The sequence below is a fragment of the Fulmarus glacialis genome, unplaced genomic scaffold (assembly GCF_000690835.1).
Source record: "Fulmarus glacialis isolate BGI_N327 unplaced genomic scaffold, ASM69083v1 scaffold41377, whole genome shotgun sequence".
Classification (NCBI taxonomy): domain Eukaryota; kingdom Metazoa; phylum Chordata; class Aves; order Procellariiformes; family Procellariidae; genus Fulmarus; species Fulmarus glacialis.
In genome coordinates this window covers 290-16,429 of record NW_009223315.1, presented here as the reverse complement: position 1 = coordinate 16,429, position 16,140 = coordinate 290, and the positions used below count along the sequence as shown (strand labels likewise).

Here is a 16,140-nt window from a genome sequence, read left to right as displayed (position 1 = left end):
TGAGCTCACAAGCATTGCTAAGTCTTTTTTCCAGAGGCACTCCATGAAGTTTTTACAGAAGTCCGTCAACATGGAGATAAATGAAAGAATAATCTGGTATTCTGTGTACCGAAACATGAGAATAAACTAGCGAAGTTGTAGTATGCACGTGCTCACGTGACAGTACATATGTCTGTTTCACTCTCATAAAGAAGCCAGACAAAGTAAGCAGCACCACTCTTCCTAGCTGCAAGTTTCTAAGAAAACTTACAAGGAAAGAAAAGTTCTCTTTTTGTACCAACCAACCTATTTGGAATTATTTTTAATGAAGGATTGCATTATAACTACTTAGCATTAGTTTCCCAAGTTCCGTTTATATGAAGCGTCCTCTTCCTTACAAAATATTACATCAGTCAGGAATGATGACTAGTTTGGAACTAAATAGTTTTTGTTAAAATATGGATAGAAGGCATACATAAATTCATTACACTTCTCCATATACACACTTGTCCCTGCAAAGGGTTTTGTGGTTAACAAGGCAAGTAAACCCCAAGTTACTTCACAACAGCTGCAACAATATTGAAATTCATGATGACTGTTCTCCCATGATGAAAGGGATTGCATACCTAGGAGTAGGAGTAAAATAATCTCACCTTCTTGGGGGAGCCCATTTTGTGAAGTGAAGGGAACCCTTCACTTCAGGGAGTAACTTCATCAGGAATTACACCCCCTGCCCCTGGCAGAAAATGCTTATGTACCTTGCAAGATCATGTTTTTGAATAAAGAAATTCATTATATGCAGGAGATTACACACAGTAAAAGTTAAATGACAATGGCAGGAACCAGGGCTTTCGGAGACTTCTCTTTCTGTTTTTAAAAGCAATGGTTCTTCACAAATAATAATCCACAATTAGGAAGCGTCTCATTCATACACTCGGCTAGTGCATAGCATCTGCGATTGCATAGAATGTTTCCAGTGCTGAATCTGTAACTAACCTAAGCAAAACTTTTGCAAGTTTGATTTATTACCATTTGATATCCAAATTGCTTGCTGTTTGATTTACTGCACTGTATTTGGTGTGCAAAGTTTCCTGGACCTTCTTAGAGTCCATGCCTTCCAGCCAGTCCTGGTACATCTTTTGTACGTGCATGTTGGTTTCTGGAAGTCTAACAGGTATTGCAGCATAGACTTCTTCCATCTGGTTAAGCAGTGCTTTATCTGGTTTTCCATCTTCAGTTTGTGCCTGACCTTTTCCATTTAGGCACCCTTAGGAAAAAAAAAAAGAAAAGAAAAAAGCTGCAAGGGTGATGGAGATTTGACATGAAGAGAAAGTTTATGTTAACTTGGAATTCTTTTTTCATACTTGTCTAAAGAAAAAAAGTTGTTTCTTTACATAAACTACCCCCCCCATGCTGTTAGAATTTTTATTTACTTTAAGTGACTCCAATATCAACATCATCTTAATGTAAATGAGGTTTCCATATCAACAATCTTTCTCTGCCTTCTCCATGGTTTTATGATCTTAATTATGTTCCTTGTCTTTTCTTGCCCTTGACAACCACCATTTCAGAGTATTTCCTCTGAGGTTTGAAATAATTGTAAGAGCCATGCTGTCACTTATTTTTAGGTCAGAAGAGAGCAAATAACATTGTGGTTAATTTTAGAAAACCCAATCAATTTCTGAGCCAACCCTGCACATGCATTAGTGTTCTGGACCGTTCATTAAATAGTAAGCATTTTAGATTTTAAGAAGAGAATTAAGAGGGAATGAAATCAAGTGCCTGCCTGTAAGACAACTTTCCTTTAAGATTCAAGATATGTGTGTGGAATGACTGTGGATCCCCAATTATTCTTACCTCCTGGGCAGGCAAGGACTTCTACAAAATGGTATAAAAACTTTCCTTTTTTCAATTTCAGAACCATGTTTTGGATATTTCTAAAGCCATAAGCTGCTGCAAAACGCAGCACTGTCTCACCATCCTTTTCAAGGGTAACTTCTTGAAAGTCCTTGTTCCTGTAAAGACACACAGAGAACATTTTAAACCCCTGCATTACCAAAGGCATGATCCAACTGTGTCAGTTGGTATTCAGATGCTCTAAAGAGAACGGAAAAAGTGTAACGGTGAGATTAAGGTGAACTCTTCCAGTTTCTAAACTGAGTGAAGGAGAAGTTGGGGTTGAATTATACTTAATTTTTAAAGGCAGGTAAATTATTAATAAAATTAAAGCTAGCAGGAGCTACTTTACAGCAACAAATTTACAGGTTTATAACATGTTACTGCCTATGAGTGAAAGAGCTAGGGTAGCAATAACTACATTATGGTTCACTGTAGCACCAATTAAACCAGGGGAGGTTTACACTGGACATTAGGAACCATTTCTTTACCGAGAGGTTGGTCAAACACTGTAACAAGCTTCCTAGAGAGGTGGTCGATGCCTCAAGCCTGCCAGCGTTTCAGAGGCATTTGGACAATGCCCTTAATAACATGCTTTAACTTTTAGTCAGCCCTGAAGTGCTCAGGCAGTTGGACTAGATGATCATTGTAGGTCCCTTCCAACTGAAAACATTCTATTCTATTCTAACTAGCCCATCCTACATAACAAGGATACAAAACTCTAACTTACTTTAATGCTTTGTAGGTGATTTCCTTGACATCCATGCCAAAAAGCTCCTTTGCGGCATGTTTAAAAATGTGCTCCAGGTAACCGTCGGATCTCTTCCCATCATGCCTTACTACATCTCCCTCCTTTACTTCATCAAACCTTAGAAAACAACAGAAAGAAAGATCAACTCCCAAAATTTCATTCCTTCACTTCAATAAAGTACTATGTTTTTCCCCTCCTCTATCTCTCCCACCAAAAGGAGTTTTATAGCAGTGAATGAAAACATATTAACATTTTTATTTATTACAGCTTAAAAAAAATTGAACTATTCAGGACAGCAGTAAAATGATGGAAAAAATAAAATAAAAAAAATATAAAAGGATGCAGGGCTTTCCATGTTCAGAAACCTTGAGCAACAGTAATTTAAAAGAATGCACATTCAGCACAGCCTAAAGACTTGGTTAACAGCCATTCACTGCTCAGGAAACATTTTTGGGAAAAAATAAATAAATCATTTTTAGCCTGTAAGAACATAAAACTACCTCAGAAGTTACAAGCCTTTGCTCACAAACAATTCTCCTGCTCCAGGAGCTGTTGGTGTAACACTGTGCCACTCAAATAACACCGAACCAGTACAGCTGCAACCAGGCTAGAACACCGTACCTTTAAGATAAGTACTGCACTATAGTTCAGGAGAGAAAATTAGTGAGATCATATCCAATGGGCATAGCATTCACCTGGAGGGTCACCTCTCCCTCAGTTAAAAAGAGCACTGATGAGCACAAGTGGCTGTAGTATAAACCATACTGGGATGTGTGCTGGTGATCGCCAAAGACCGTGGCTCTACAGGCTCACGTTCCTTTCTGGCAAAGGAGAAATTGATAGAGGTTTGTGGTAATGCTAGTTTCAGGAAGAGATATTCATCTTCACATTAGCAAATGGACAGATTATGTCCCTTGCTCTTACACGTAACAGCCTCTCTAGATGTAGTCTGATTACCTTCTTCCCAGAACATCCAGACATGACCTTTCCTGGCCTATATGGCTAGCTCTTGCCCGAGCAGCTGTCCGAGCACAGCATTCAGCCACGAAACCGAAGTGAAAATTACCACAGCAAACACCTTACTAACAAAAAATGCTGAAGTTGTAATAATGACAGAGAAATAGTTTAATCACTGAAGAGCTGAAGTTTACAAATGTAGTATGTCTGTCCCCTCTATGCCATGCCATTGCACCTACTTAAGAACTACTGCAACCTTTGGTGTTTTTTTTTTTTAATAACCATGGGTGATTTTGTTTCATGGTATGTCTCCTAATTTTAGCCAATTGCTATTTTTTAGCATTCTCTAGCTACAAAAGTGAGTTGAGAACTCAAACATGAGTTACTTTGTTCATACTACTTTTTTAATACCAAGCACTTTACTACAAATTGCTGTGCTGGGACTTGTTTTGAGGGGAGGAGTTCAAGTTACATAAATTTCTCTGCAAAATCTACTTTTAAGACTCCAGAAGAGCAAAAATTTATCTCATCAGGTCTCACAGCTTGAACCAGTATTATCAGATTAATCCTTTTAAAAATTAACATTATTTTCCAACATAAATTGATCCAATAAAACAGGCATATTCTGAATAAGAGCTTGTTCTTTCATTGGACAGGCTGATTTAGAAATAAATTACCAACTCTATGTGATTATGCCTGTAAGAACTTTATTTATGTAATTCTCACTCTGTGTAGCAATCTTTAGTAGAAGCAATCATAGGAGTTACACTACAAACACAGCTCTGAAAATGTTACCACTGTACCACTTAAATTTCTCTAGTCTAAACAAGGTCCAAGTAGGATACTAACTGAAAGTGAAAAGGATTTTTAAAAATTTCCAGAGCTTTCTATTTTGTGCAAGAAAGCGTCTTTATTGCTCCACTACCACCACTTTGGAAAGATACCAAGTAACATCTGTCACACTTGAACAAAGATCAGTGAGCAGCGAGACCAGCCTTTGTAACTAAGCCTGAGAATTAAAACAACATGCATGCTGCTTTCTGAGCCAGTCATACAGTAAGTAAACAAAATCTCTTCAATGCTTTGTGTGATTTTCATCTAATGCATGTTTCAATTTTATCTAATCTTGAAAAACTAACTGCTCTCTTCAGTACAAAAAAAAAAAAAAAAATTAATTACCATTTCCTGAAAGGGTCCTACTTCTATCAATTCTACATGAACATATTAGAGGAAGTGGAAATTTACTGTCAAGATGCTGCTCTGAATGAGAGGGAAGCACAGAACAGATGGTCAACCCCATGATTGCATCCCAGCATCTTTGTGTGAGGCCAGACAGTTGGAGGGGGGCAGATGAGACTGTTCAGCTTTATACAAGCTCAAGCACAGGAGAGCTCTGAGTGGGGTCAACATCCTGAGACGGTCACACTTACTAGCAAGTCGTGAACTTGATATAGTCAAATCTAGTATTACTGCATTAAAATAAAAATAAGGAGCTACACAAATCTTCAAAAATAATAAGTCACTAGATAGGTGTCATTACCTCAAATTATCTGCTTTGTATTTAGACAGCATATACAGTTCTATATTATCTGTTTTGTATTAATTTTATATATAGCAATAAACATCTGAGAATACTTTGGGGGGTTTTGGCCACTATATAAAGGATGAGGCTTTAGTATACTCAAGCTTTGATGCAGGCTTTTTTCCTTTAAAAAGAAAAAACATTCTTTTGAGAAGTTTTACATTTATGCTGAATATGCTCAAAAGTATTGTCATTTGTTATGAAAATAAGGAAGCAATCCACAACAAAACTACTTACAAACTATCTACAGCTACTTCAGTCACATCTTTCATAGACACATTTTTCTGTTCCATTATTTGGACAATTTCACCTGTAGGAAAACATATGACATTTTACTTTCAACACAAAGCAAAATGCACATGCTGTGCCTCCATTTAAGAGATCAGTAGCCCAACACCTATATGTGCTTACATTGGCTTAAGCCAATTCTTACTAGAGTCAGCTGCCTCCAGTATCTGAGAAGCCTGACACTTCCAGCCCTGAAGAAAAGGGCCTTCAGCTTGCTCCAAACTTTGCATAATGCTATCCTTAGCCTTTCTGTTCCATAAAATTTGGAAGACGTTTCTACACTGCAGGGAAAAAGGAGGATACGTAGTTTGGACATTAAGCCTAAAGACAGGAGCCACACCAAAAAGCCACTGGTGCCATGCATTTGGAATGTTATGAACAATCCCAGTGTAGATTAACTAACGACCATAGACAAGCAAGACATATGGATTTGCACAACTCTTACCTTTCTCAAGAGGCTGACAAAAACAAATACCTGAACCTTCTTTTCAGATTAATACCAACTTAGAAGGAAAGTATTTTTTGCTTTGCCTTCCCTATACGATACTTGTACTACCAGTAGCACAAAAACATGTACTGATTTTTAAAGCAGAAAAGAGCCAACCTTACAACTAAAGGTGACTTGAAAAAAGCAGAGTCTGGCATAAAGGCTATTCTAACAACGGTGATTCACTTATAACTTTATAAATAGTAGGTTTAAAGAAGATTTAACCTGATGTCAGAACACAATCAACTTCTTGCGAATTATACAAGGCAGTGTAGAAATCTTCCCGCAAGGCTTCCAGTTTTTTGTCATAACAAGGCGCCACAATTACATGGAAAATTTTATCAGGAGACAAGTTCTGTGGAACACAGAAGAGAGCACATGTGAACTCCATGAAGAGCAAAAGACAGCTTGGAGGATGACAAGGACAAAAATAGCATCATAAACTCTCTGCAGGTAGTACTAGTAATCAATCCCTAGGCAATTAAATTTAAAGACTGCCGCACACAGATGAAGTGATTTGCCAGAAGTCAGAAAGCATCAGTAACAAACACCCAAAGTCAGTCTTCTGGTTGAAACTTACCTGCTGCCTGGCAAAGTAGCCCTTCACCAGGGAGCCCATGATCTGCTGCGGCGACTTTGCAGTGCAAATGTGAGAGGTCACAAGATTGGTAAGTACCCTTTCAGCATACCGGATCCAACCTAGAACAACAGAGAATCACAGTTAGAAGTGGCACATAAGCATGGCAAAGTAGCAGCAGTTATAGAACAGCTCTTAAAAATGAAGACACTTTCGCAGTAGGTAGGACATTTCTATGTAGGCTGGAAGCCCCACCTTGGGAACTGTAGGAAACCTCAAGGCTCTGTTAATAATGCTTTACAGTTGGCTGTCAATAATTCACTGTGTCATTAATTCTAGACCTAGAAACCACTGTGAACTTCATGACCTATTACACCCTTTTTAATGCATAAATGTAACAAAGCAGAAAGAATGGGACGCCAGCTAACAAAGAGTAAGTTGACTTTCTAGACCTCAGCCCTTGGATAACCAGATACTACAACAAGTGTACTCTGTTCAGCTGCTTAACTGTAACCTTCTGTTTCCTGAGATTTAATATCCATGCACCCAGCTTGCCTCCTCTAGAACAGAAGAGTCACATGAAAGCATTATCACAAGATGCACGTGGATTAAGCCTGGAAAAAAATGGCTTCTTTTACTATTGTTAGAGTAGCCACACCTTCTTTAGAAACACCCACACACCCAACGACACACACAGGAATCGATTGAAATCTCTCTGTATTCAACATTCTTAGTTACTCAAGAGTCTTCCTCCCTTTCACCAGACTCCTTCAGCATTTCAGCTATGACAGGCTATGTATATTCACTCCACCCCCAATACCCAGAGCAGTTCTATTATTCTCCACCTTCCAGAACAGGAACTGACAAATGAGAAGATTAAGATATTTAGGGTATGCAATTCTTTCTTAGGCACTGTAACTTTTACTGAAAACAACAGCCCAGAATCTTTCACAGCAAGGATTCAGAACTTTTTTCTTTTTTTGCTTCACCTACAGGAACTGAGAACCAGATACCTAAATTGTACAGAAGTGTTAGGCCCAGCCTTCTAGGGAAGCGTGTTGCTTTTGGTGCTAAGAAATAGTGAAAAATATCACACTTAAGTCTTTTATCTTCACACAGATTAGTGTTTACATAAAAGAGAAAAATTGCTGTGAAGTACATGCTGCCCAGGAAAGGTAAAACCTGTAGGTTAATTCTTAAGCTTGAAATTAACACATATGTATAAACACCTGGTAACATTTAAGTCACAACACTGCCACAAAGGCCAAAACCAGCACAAAACTGGAATCTAAGCGGTGTTCAGATGGTTTGTCTCTCTATGGCAGAGAAGTGATTTTCCCAATATAATAAAATTTTTCTGATGAAAATGAGAAAGTATAAGTATTAGAGAAACATGAGGATCCTCCAGCTGTTTAAATACTCCCAATTCTTGTTAAAGTACAGACTTCAAGATTAGCAGATAGTGGTCTCAATGGAAAATCCCCAAGACATATATCATCTTCAACAAGCATTCATTTTTGTTGTAGAAAAAGCTAGGGACTATAGATTTACATGTCAGGTCTGTGCTGAATGGCTCTGAATAGGAAATTTGCTTAATGTCCAACTTCAGCTGAGACTAAGTCCAAGACACTACCTGCAAAAAAGGACTTAATTTCTTGGTGCTTGGTACAACGGCCATACTAGCATATTCCGCATGATATGTATATCCTATTTCTTAAATGGCGTTAGTCTCAAGTGCTGTCAAAATAAAACAAAAACTGCTTCAAACAAAATAAGGGCAGTTTTTAAAAACATTCTGCCTTGTACTTCAGCGGCATTTCTGGAAGGTCCTTCCCTTAGACTGCAACTATCATTTCCATTAATCACCACAGCACTCCTGCTATGAGGCTAGCTTTTAGAATTGGAATGTTTTAGATACTGTAGTCATGAACTGTAAGGAAATTTGACTAAATCCCAAGAGACTCCTGGCAGGTATTGCCCAAAGCAATTTCTTAAATTGTTTCTTTCCTTGCAGTAGATGGAACAAGTGTCTGGTAGTTCCAGCTCCACGATGACCATTAGTCACTATTTAATTATACAAGCAGCCTTGGTGAATGAGCAACATGAGGCATTTATCTGCACTTCACATACGCACTAGCTGTTTCTGCCTACTCATCAACAGCGCTGAATTCCAGAGCCACAGTTACAGGAAGGCTAAGATACCCAGTTCTTGTATCAATGTACATCTGTACCCATACAGACCTATAACCCTCATAAATGCATTCAGATTCTCGGCCATTTGTTGGCCTGTGTTAGCACGAAAGAACAGGAAGCCGCTACGAATCACTGTATAAATTCTCGCAGATGTATTTCAGAACACGTTATTTTTAGTGGTTTACAATGAGTAGATGACAAAGATGCAAGCATAAGTATCTATGCATCAGTATGAAGTGCAGAAAAACTAAGAAAACTTTTGCTACTGTAAAACCCCATTCCTGTAAAAGGAAATTAGTTTAGCTGACTGGGACAAAAGCATTTGAATCCTCAATAGTTATGCTCTTCCTACGTATGCTGTAAGCCTGCCCCGTTAACCTGTTCTAGGAGTTCACAGAGGTTGGCAACGCATTAAAATGCTGGCTGGTTCCCAGAGCAAGTGCTTCATGTTGCTTACCAGTTTGGTAAATTAAGGAAGAGAAGTGGTTACTTCTGAGATATTACATAGACAATCAGTAGTTATACTGTTGTATTTTCAACAGGAAACAAAACCCCCCAAAATTAGCTCACTTTCTTTTAAGAGAGCAGCAGGAGGAGATAAGAACAATTAACACGGAGACAATAAAATGCCCTTTTATCAGGTTCTGGGACTATAGGGGCTATGCTTTTTTGCTTGTGGTACATTTTATACCACAGATCACTCCTGCAGAGGGTGATAGCTCTGTGGAAAGTTCCACCCTAAGATAAATAAGAGTAAAGCAGTTATACTTGAGTTCACACTGACCTTATATCTAGAGAGCTATGTGAAAAACATTTTGTGATAAACACACACAGTAAACAACATTTCTGGGACAAATTTATGTAACCTAGGGGTAGAGAGAGGAAGGAGAATGAGGAACAGAAAAGGCAGGAAACACAGCAAATAACCTTACTTTAAAGATGACTGATCATGTTTTTTTTTTTTCCCTGTAATTGCTGTCAATGGGAATGAAATATGCTTTCAGAATGGGGTTAGTGTGGTATTTCGGTTCAGTTTTCCAGAAACGGAAAGCACCCGTGCTTCTGCTAACATCTAGCATATAGCTAACACCATAACTAGCACTGAAAACAGAAACAATCTTTCGTAGAACAGACAAGGACAAGAAAAGTGCTCCATTAACTATTTTAAAATATTTCCAATGAAAGCAGCAGATAATCTGAGCTGTTTCTAGATGAAGAAAATTAAAATTATCTCAGAAGCAGCTCTAAAAGAAATCCTCAGGTTTTGAATTTTAAATAAACCACGTACAACAAGACAACGCTAAGTAATAGGGGTTTGTTTCAACTTTACACGTTTTACATTAATAAAAAAGCAACATATAGTATGTCTGCTCCTGAAGATAGGAGGTAACACTAAGATAACAGTAACAGGAAAAAAAAAAAAAGAGACTTTTTGTCTTAATACATATATGTAGTTCCTAAAGCATAACCCAGATACTTCCACTACAGAATACACAGAACAAACAAAAGTACAAGTATAATTCAAATAGCAGTATTTAAATCAATGACAACAGCAGATTCTGGGGATCACCAAACGCTACTCTAACTCACTCTCTTGTCACTGTAACATTTCTTTAAAGAATGCAATCCACTTGAGTTATTTCAAAGCTAGAAAGAAATATTTTTGTATTTTTTATTAGCCTTTTGAAAAGCAATACCGTGAACTTTAGGGTGGAGTTGGGGGGGGTGCAGGCAAAGGAGTTACTTTTACCTCCTTTTTGATACTTCTGTTTTAGGAATGTGACTTATCATACTTAAACTGAAATGACGGTGTGCTAACAAATGGAAAAAGTAAACAATGACTTAATGTTCTACATCTTTTCAGTTGTGATAAGTGCAGGTTCTGTTCATAACAGAACAAGTTCTCAGGTGCAAAATTCTCAGAAGTGAGACATTTAGTGAGTCAGGTCTGTGACATTTCAAGTGGGAATTAATTTGTAAGTGTTAGACATAACCCTCTCACAGTCATTAAGAGGAATGTCACTTGCTACTTTCCCCTAGGCTTAAGTGGCAAGTTCAAAACTTTGCTTAAGATAATGGAGGTTGTGGTTTAATTACATCAGTTAGCAAAGTTCCTTAAAGATTCTTTTCAATAAGGAAATACCATGTTAAACTTTATGGTCTGGATACACAAGCAGCAGCCACTAACTCCTCAATTCCAGTTCTGATAAATTTCTCCTAAGGTCTTATATAAAGCACTAAAAAGCTCAGTGCTTCTGTACCTCAGTTTCATTATCCAGAGATTCATATGTAATATATGCTTCTTTTATAGAAGTGATGAGAAATACAACTGACTAATAAATACCACATATAAACACTAGCACAGGAAATTGGTAGTTCAGGTTCTTTGTATTATCAGAGGCTGTAGACTACAGCAAGGTTCTTTTTTTTTGAAGAGCAACAACAGAATTTACACTCCTCGCCTTTTACAGAGCTCCAACAGAAGACAACTGTAAGATGCAGATAGGGAATTTATTGCAACCTTTGTATCTGACTGTGTAAGGCCCTACACTGAATTAGCACATGCCTTATCCAGCACGATCGCACCCGTTCGTTGTCTGCATGGTTCACGTCTATGGCTGTGGCATCTCACTTACATATGGGAAAGCTGATAATGCTTGATGGAAACAAATTCTGCTCTCCCAATAGCCCATGAAAAACAGGCCCTTCTAGCAAGGCACTGAAATGCACTAAGGACGATCAGCACTACTGGTAACAAATATTGCGTGCGATATTTGGTATCTCTCAAAAGCAAAGCCAAAATGCTCTAAGTTATGTAAGGCTCCCAAATGAAACCACCCTTTCCTTAATTCCTTGGCAGTTCCAATGAGACCAGGCTGAAGTGCAGGAAGGTTGGAGAAGTAAGTTCTCACCAGGGCAAGCAGAGGCAAACATTGGTAAGGCATGCTCCTCCTGGTTCCTCCGTTGATACCGCTGCACAAATTCCCTCTGGCTCTCCAGGATACTGAAATCAGCAGCTATAGTGGTGTCAAATACATAATGCACCCCTATGAAAGAAAGCAGTAAGGAAAAGTGAATTACTAGAATGTTTTCCATCTCTCAGGCTTCTTTCCAAGTTCCCAGCCTACAGAAAATCTTGGAGGATCAATGGGTATATTCTTTCCCCTCTCCAAATTTTCACAAACAGTAGAGTCAAAAACAAAAGCCATACATTGAAAAGCTATCTTCTATGTCATGAATTTAAAAGGACCACCAACTTGCTAGTGCTGATGAGCAACACTTCAAATAGTAGTCTGCTTCATTATGAGAAGCTTGCCATTCAGCATGTATTTGCTTTTTGTTTAATTGACTGGGATTCACGACTCCTGGGCTATAGGCAGTGACTCTTGAAAAGAAGCATTCTTTTTAAAACATGCTGAAGTCACATATTATCCACAAAAAAAATATATCCAGCTAAGAGGCATATCTTCCGTTGCTGAAGTTGTCTGCAAAGGTACACGAGCATATCACCAACATGGCAGAGACCTTCTGTCTGCTTATTTAGCAACATACTCCCTATACGCCTACGTAATACTGAGCATGTCCCCGCAGCAAGTGAGGCATAGATAATTAACGTATTCTAAGAAAACTGGGGCCCACCAGAACTTAGCATTCCTTTCAGATTAAGAAAATACACTGGGTACAGAGATGTATAAAAACTATGAAGAATGAATATATATATATACAGGAGGAAACAGTTTATAGGTTTATTACTGTCCTTTTCCTTCCTTCCTCAAGTACATTAAAAAACCCTAAAACTACAGGCAAAGTGTTTTTTGTTTTTTAAATAGAACTGTGTATATCTAGTATAAAGCACAAAGGAAATACAGCTTTAACATAAAACAGGCAGATACAACAGTTCTTGCATGTGATTTCAAATTACAGAAAAAAACAGAACTGAGAATCTTCTAGAGATATAATGTGTCAAAAGGACTGGAAGGCATTTAGGATAAGAATTCCCTCCTCCCTCAAGTTACAAAATAAGGGGAGATCTTATTGAAGCTCATGACCAAATCCTCCCTGATTTCTTGGTAGTGAAGGTTTCAAAGACAGCTCTATAATGTCCTTCTATTCTGTGACCTTTACTATCAACAGGGTAATGCCTCCAATCCATTTCTGAAACTGGTGTTATGTCACACTGGTGCACTGTCATTAGTATCACAGGGTGCGTATTTCAAACTCTAAACTAGATTGTGCAATGGCACTTTATGACCGCATAACAAACAATTCTGCTGAGGAAGCAAACACCTAAAACAATCTCCCCTTTCTGCTCCACCATCATAACAAACCCAAACTTACCAAGACTTTTGAGGAAACCACAGAGTCTCTTGGCTGCATCATTCACAGAGAGATTGAATTTAGCAGCAAAATAAGGCAATGACTGAGGGCATATAGACACTGCCAACACTTTGTGTTTTGAGGTATCACATTTCTGGTAAACAAAACAAAAACAAAGGAAACAAGGTATGTAATTACAACAGGGAAAGGCTCCCTACTTCCCTCCCTTTTCCACTCCTGGAGTTATTCCTCAGTGTCCTATGCTTCAGTGGGCCATATCATTAAAACCCCTGTGAAACAACTATCAAGTTTCCTGAGGGCAGGACAGGATGTTCCTCTGATCCTGTCAGTGTTCATCTCTAACCATCTGTAGATGTTTCTTTTATATAACTCAGGGAAATCCATCCCTCCTAGGACAATTCTGTGGTTGGTCTCCGAATGGCGTAAGAAAAGAGACATTCAGCACCTATGACATTCTAGCAACATGAAACATTCTAGCAAATATGAAAAGCTGTATGTTTAAACATTAATAAATAGATAAACTAATGTTTACAGGAGCATGGGCATTTGAAGTTACAAATCCAACCCAGCAAATTAGAGATCTCATCCTTTGTTAAGGCTCCTGCGTCTCTATCGCTTAAGTTGTTGAGGGAAACTTGCAAGATAGGACCCTCAACCAACCAGCGTTTGTAGGCACTGAAGAACCCTTTGAAAATACCTAAGGTGGCATGCAATTGTAAAGCTCTGATGACTGTGACATTTATTTGAAGATGATCCTTGTGTTTTAGTTGGGACCTCTTCCATACCAGTGGAACCCTTGGAAGATAAACCAGGACTATGCCACAGACAAGTTTCACCCTAAAAAGGTTAGAGACCATAGTTTGTACTTAGATGCCCTAGATGCTCTATAATGACCCTTCAAGTAGAGCTCGTGACTGCCTGGAAAGCATATCCTTTGCTCACGGTCCTCTTTCAGACCCTGAAGTTCTAACCAAGGTACCTGCCTGCCTCCTTATTGTAGACTTCGGGCTCTCTTTGTAGGACCCATGTGACCCAAAAGATTTTCTTTTTTCCCTTCTCTTTCTCTTGTACGACAACATCATACTGTATGGGGAGTTAAACTAGTTCTAAGAAAACTGAATCACTATGTAATGAATCCTCTTACTTATGACACATGTACACATCAAGAAAAAGCATCAATTCTGGTAGCTTTTACATACCAAGTAAAGACACAGAAGTCTGGAGCAGAACTAAAACAATTAATTCAATATCAAGATCTAAAGATCTGAGCACCATACATAGCAACTAACTTCCAGGAAATCCAGATCTCAGCAGAAAATAAGACAGCAAAAGAATGCTTTTCTATAAGAAAGTTTTGCTAAGAATTTGGACAAAAAATTCTGTTCCAAATACAGTCAGCTTGAATATGTATTAAAAACAATTCTACTTTCAAAAACTTGCCTTGATAACTTTGTATTATGTGGATAAATTGGCACCAAAACCACCCAGAACAGTCTTAGTAACGAAGGTATGAGTATTTATACTGAACCACAGACTAATTTGTTATTACAGTAATGAGGAAGTTACATTTTCCAAAAATTTTACTTCTGCAGGTGCAGTAACTTTCCTCTAGCATTTAGGTTAAGTGCTGTGATCTTGCATCTGTAGTGCAAAATTATTTTAAGTACTTTAATGTTCATTTTGCCTGAAGTTTTCGCTTCCTCTTTGGACAAAGTATATCCTGACAAATCTTCACATTGTCTGCCTTGGGAAACCAAGCTGCTTAGTCATTCTGTAATTTCCTCCTCCTCGCAGAAAACAGTGTGTTATTATTTGTGTCACTTTACCTTATTAAGGTTAAGAATACGAAAGAGCTCCTTCTGATTCTGTTGGAAAACTCTGGCGCCTTCTTCTGATGTCATACAATTGTCACAAGCTAGGCAGTCGCTAAGGAGTATTTTAGCATTAGCCAATGTATGAAACTCATTTTTCTGGAGGGGGAGAAAAAAAGTAAAAAAGTATTTAATAACTATCAACCAATTTTCAAGACCTCTGCAATGACCCAGACGAAGAGCAAACGTGGTCTCACTGTTTTGTTTAAAACAAGACAATCCATGACACTTGCATAACATCCAAGATTATTTAGAAGTAATCAAAATAATTTGTTCCATCCTTCTTCATGGCTCTGCTCCTATTATTACTGTGAAACTGCAAAATGTTTAAGCATAAACATAGATCTAAATTTAGCCCTGTAGTCCATGTTCTAGTAACTTGATTTGCATTGCATTTCAGAGCTGACAGTCCCCATCAACTTACCAAGCAACTGAAAACTTTTACTTGAACTATTAAGCCTCTTTAATAGCCAGATGCCTCTCTAACAGCAAGATGGCTTTGGCTTTTTACCACAAGGTAAAACAAGCAGAATGCAGTCCTACAGTTACATTGAACTTATACATAAGATCAAGAGTTTCATGCTTCTGTCTACAATACTGTTGGCAGCTCATCTGTGGGAAGAAGGAGTACTTGGACAGAAGTGCAACATAACCAGACTACTTGCAAAAAAAAAAAAAAAAAAAAATCCCTCAGTTAAGAGGCCATTCCCAGGGAAACAATTATCTGTCGAAGAACAGTATGTGACCTGTAAGTTTGTCTGATGTAAAAAATAAGAACACATTTTGCGCATTTCTACTGTCAAACCCCCTCTTTTCTCCTTGTAAGCTCTGTCTCTGTTTTGAAGACTTGATGTAAGATTTTTGACACTCAAAATTTTTTTAGAACTTCAATTTCTGTTTTGTGTTTGCATAGTAAGGGTTTTTTATTTCATCTTTTTTAAAGATTCTTGATTCTCATGTTATGAGATGTCTAGAAGTGCTCATAATTGCTTACAACTGCTTGTTGGACTAGTGTTATATTTAGTACCTGAAAGTTCTCTACTTATAACCTCCCTTGGGGTACACAACAAAAAAGAATACAAGTAAGAGTGAATTACAATTTTTAGAAGGAACATTACCTCTTCAAGACCATCATTTGAACTCAATGCATCAACAGATGTACTTTGCGTATCATCATTTTTCTGTTTTTTACTGCATTCCTGAAACAAAACATAAAATACA

At 38.0% G+C, this 16,140-nt stretch overlaps 1 protein-coding gene across 1 annotated transcript; it reads right to left on the bottom strand.

Annotated features, from left to right (window-relative positions):
• Positions 1-703: 703 nt before the first annotated feature.
• On the bottom strand, positions 704-16,127 carry NARF (nuclear prelamin A recognition factor). Its single transcript, XM_009581759.1, has 10 exons — positions 16,038-16,127; positions 14,875-15,018; positions 13,049-13,181; positions 11,623-11,757; positions 6,521-6,639; positions 6,166-6,295; positions 5,403-5,475; positions 2,606-2,743; positions 1,837-1,994; positions 704-1,246 (listed from the first exon to the last, which is right to left on the bottom strand). The coding sequence occupies exons 2-10, from the start codon at positions 14,947-14,949 to the stop codon at positions 1,005-1,007; spliced, it is 1,203 nt and encodes a 400-aa protein (XP_009580054.1). The 5' UTR covers positions 14,950-15,018; positions 16,038-16,127; the 3' UTR covers positions 704-1,004.
• Between the last annotated feature and the right edge of the window lie 13 nt (positions 16,128-16,140).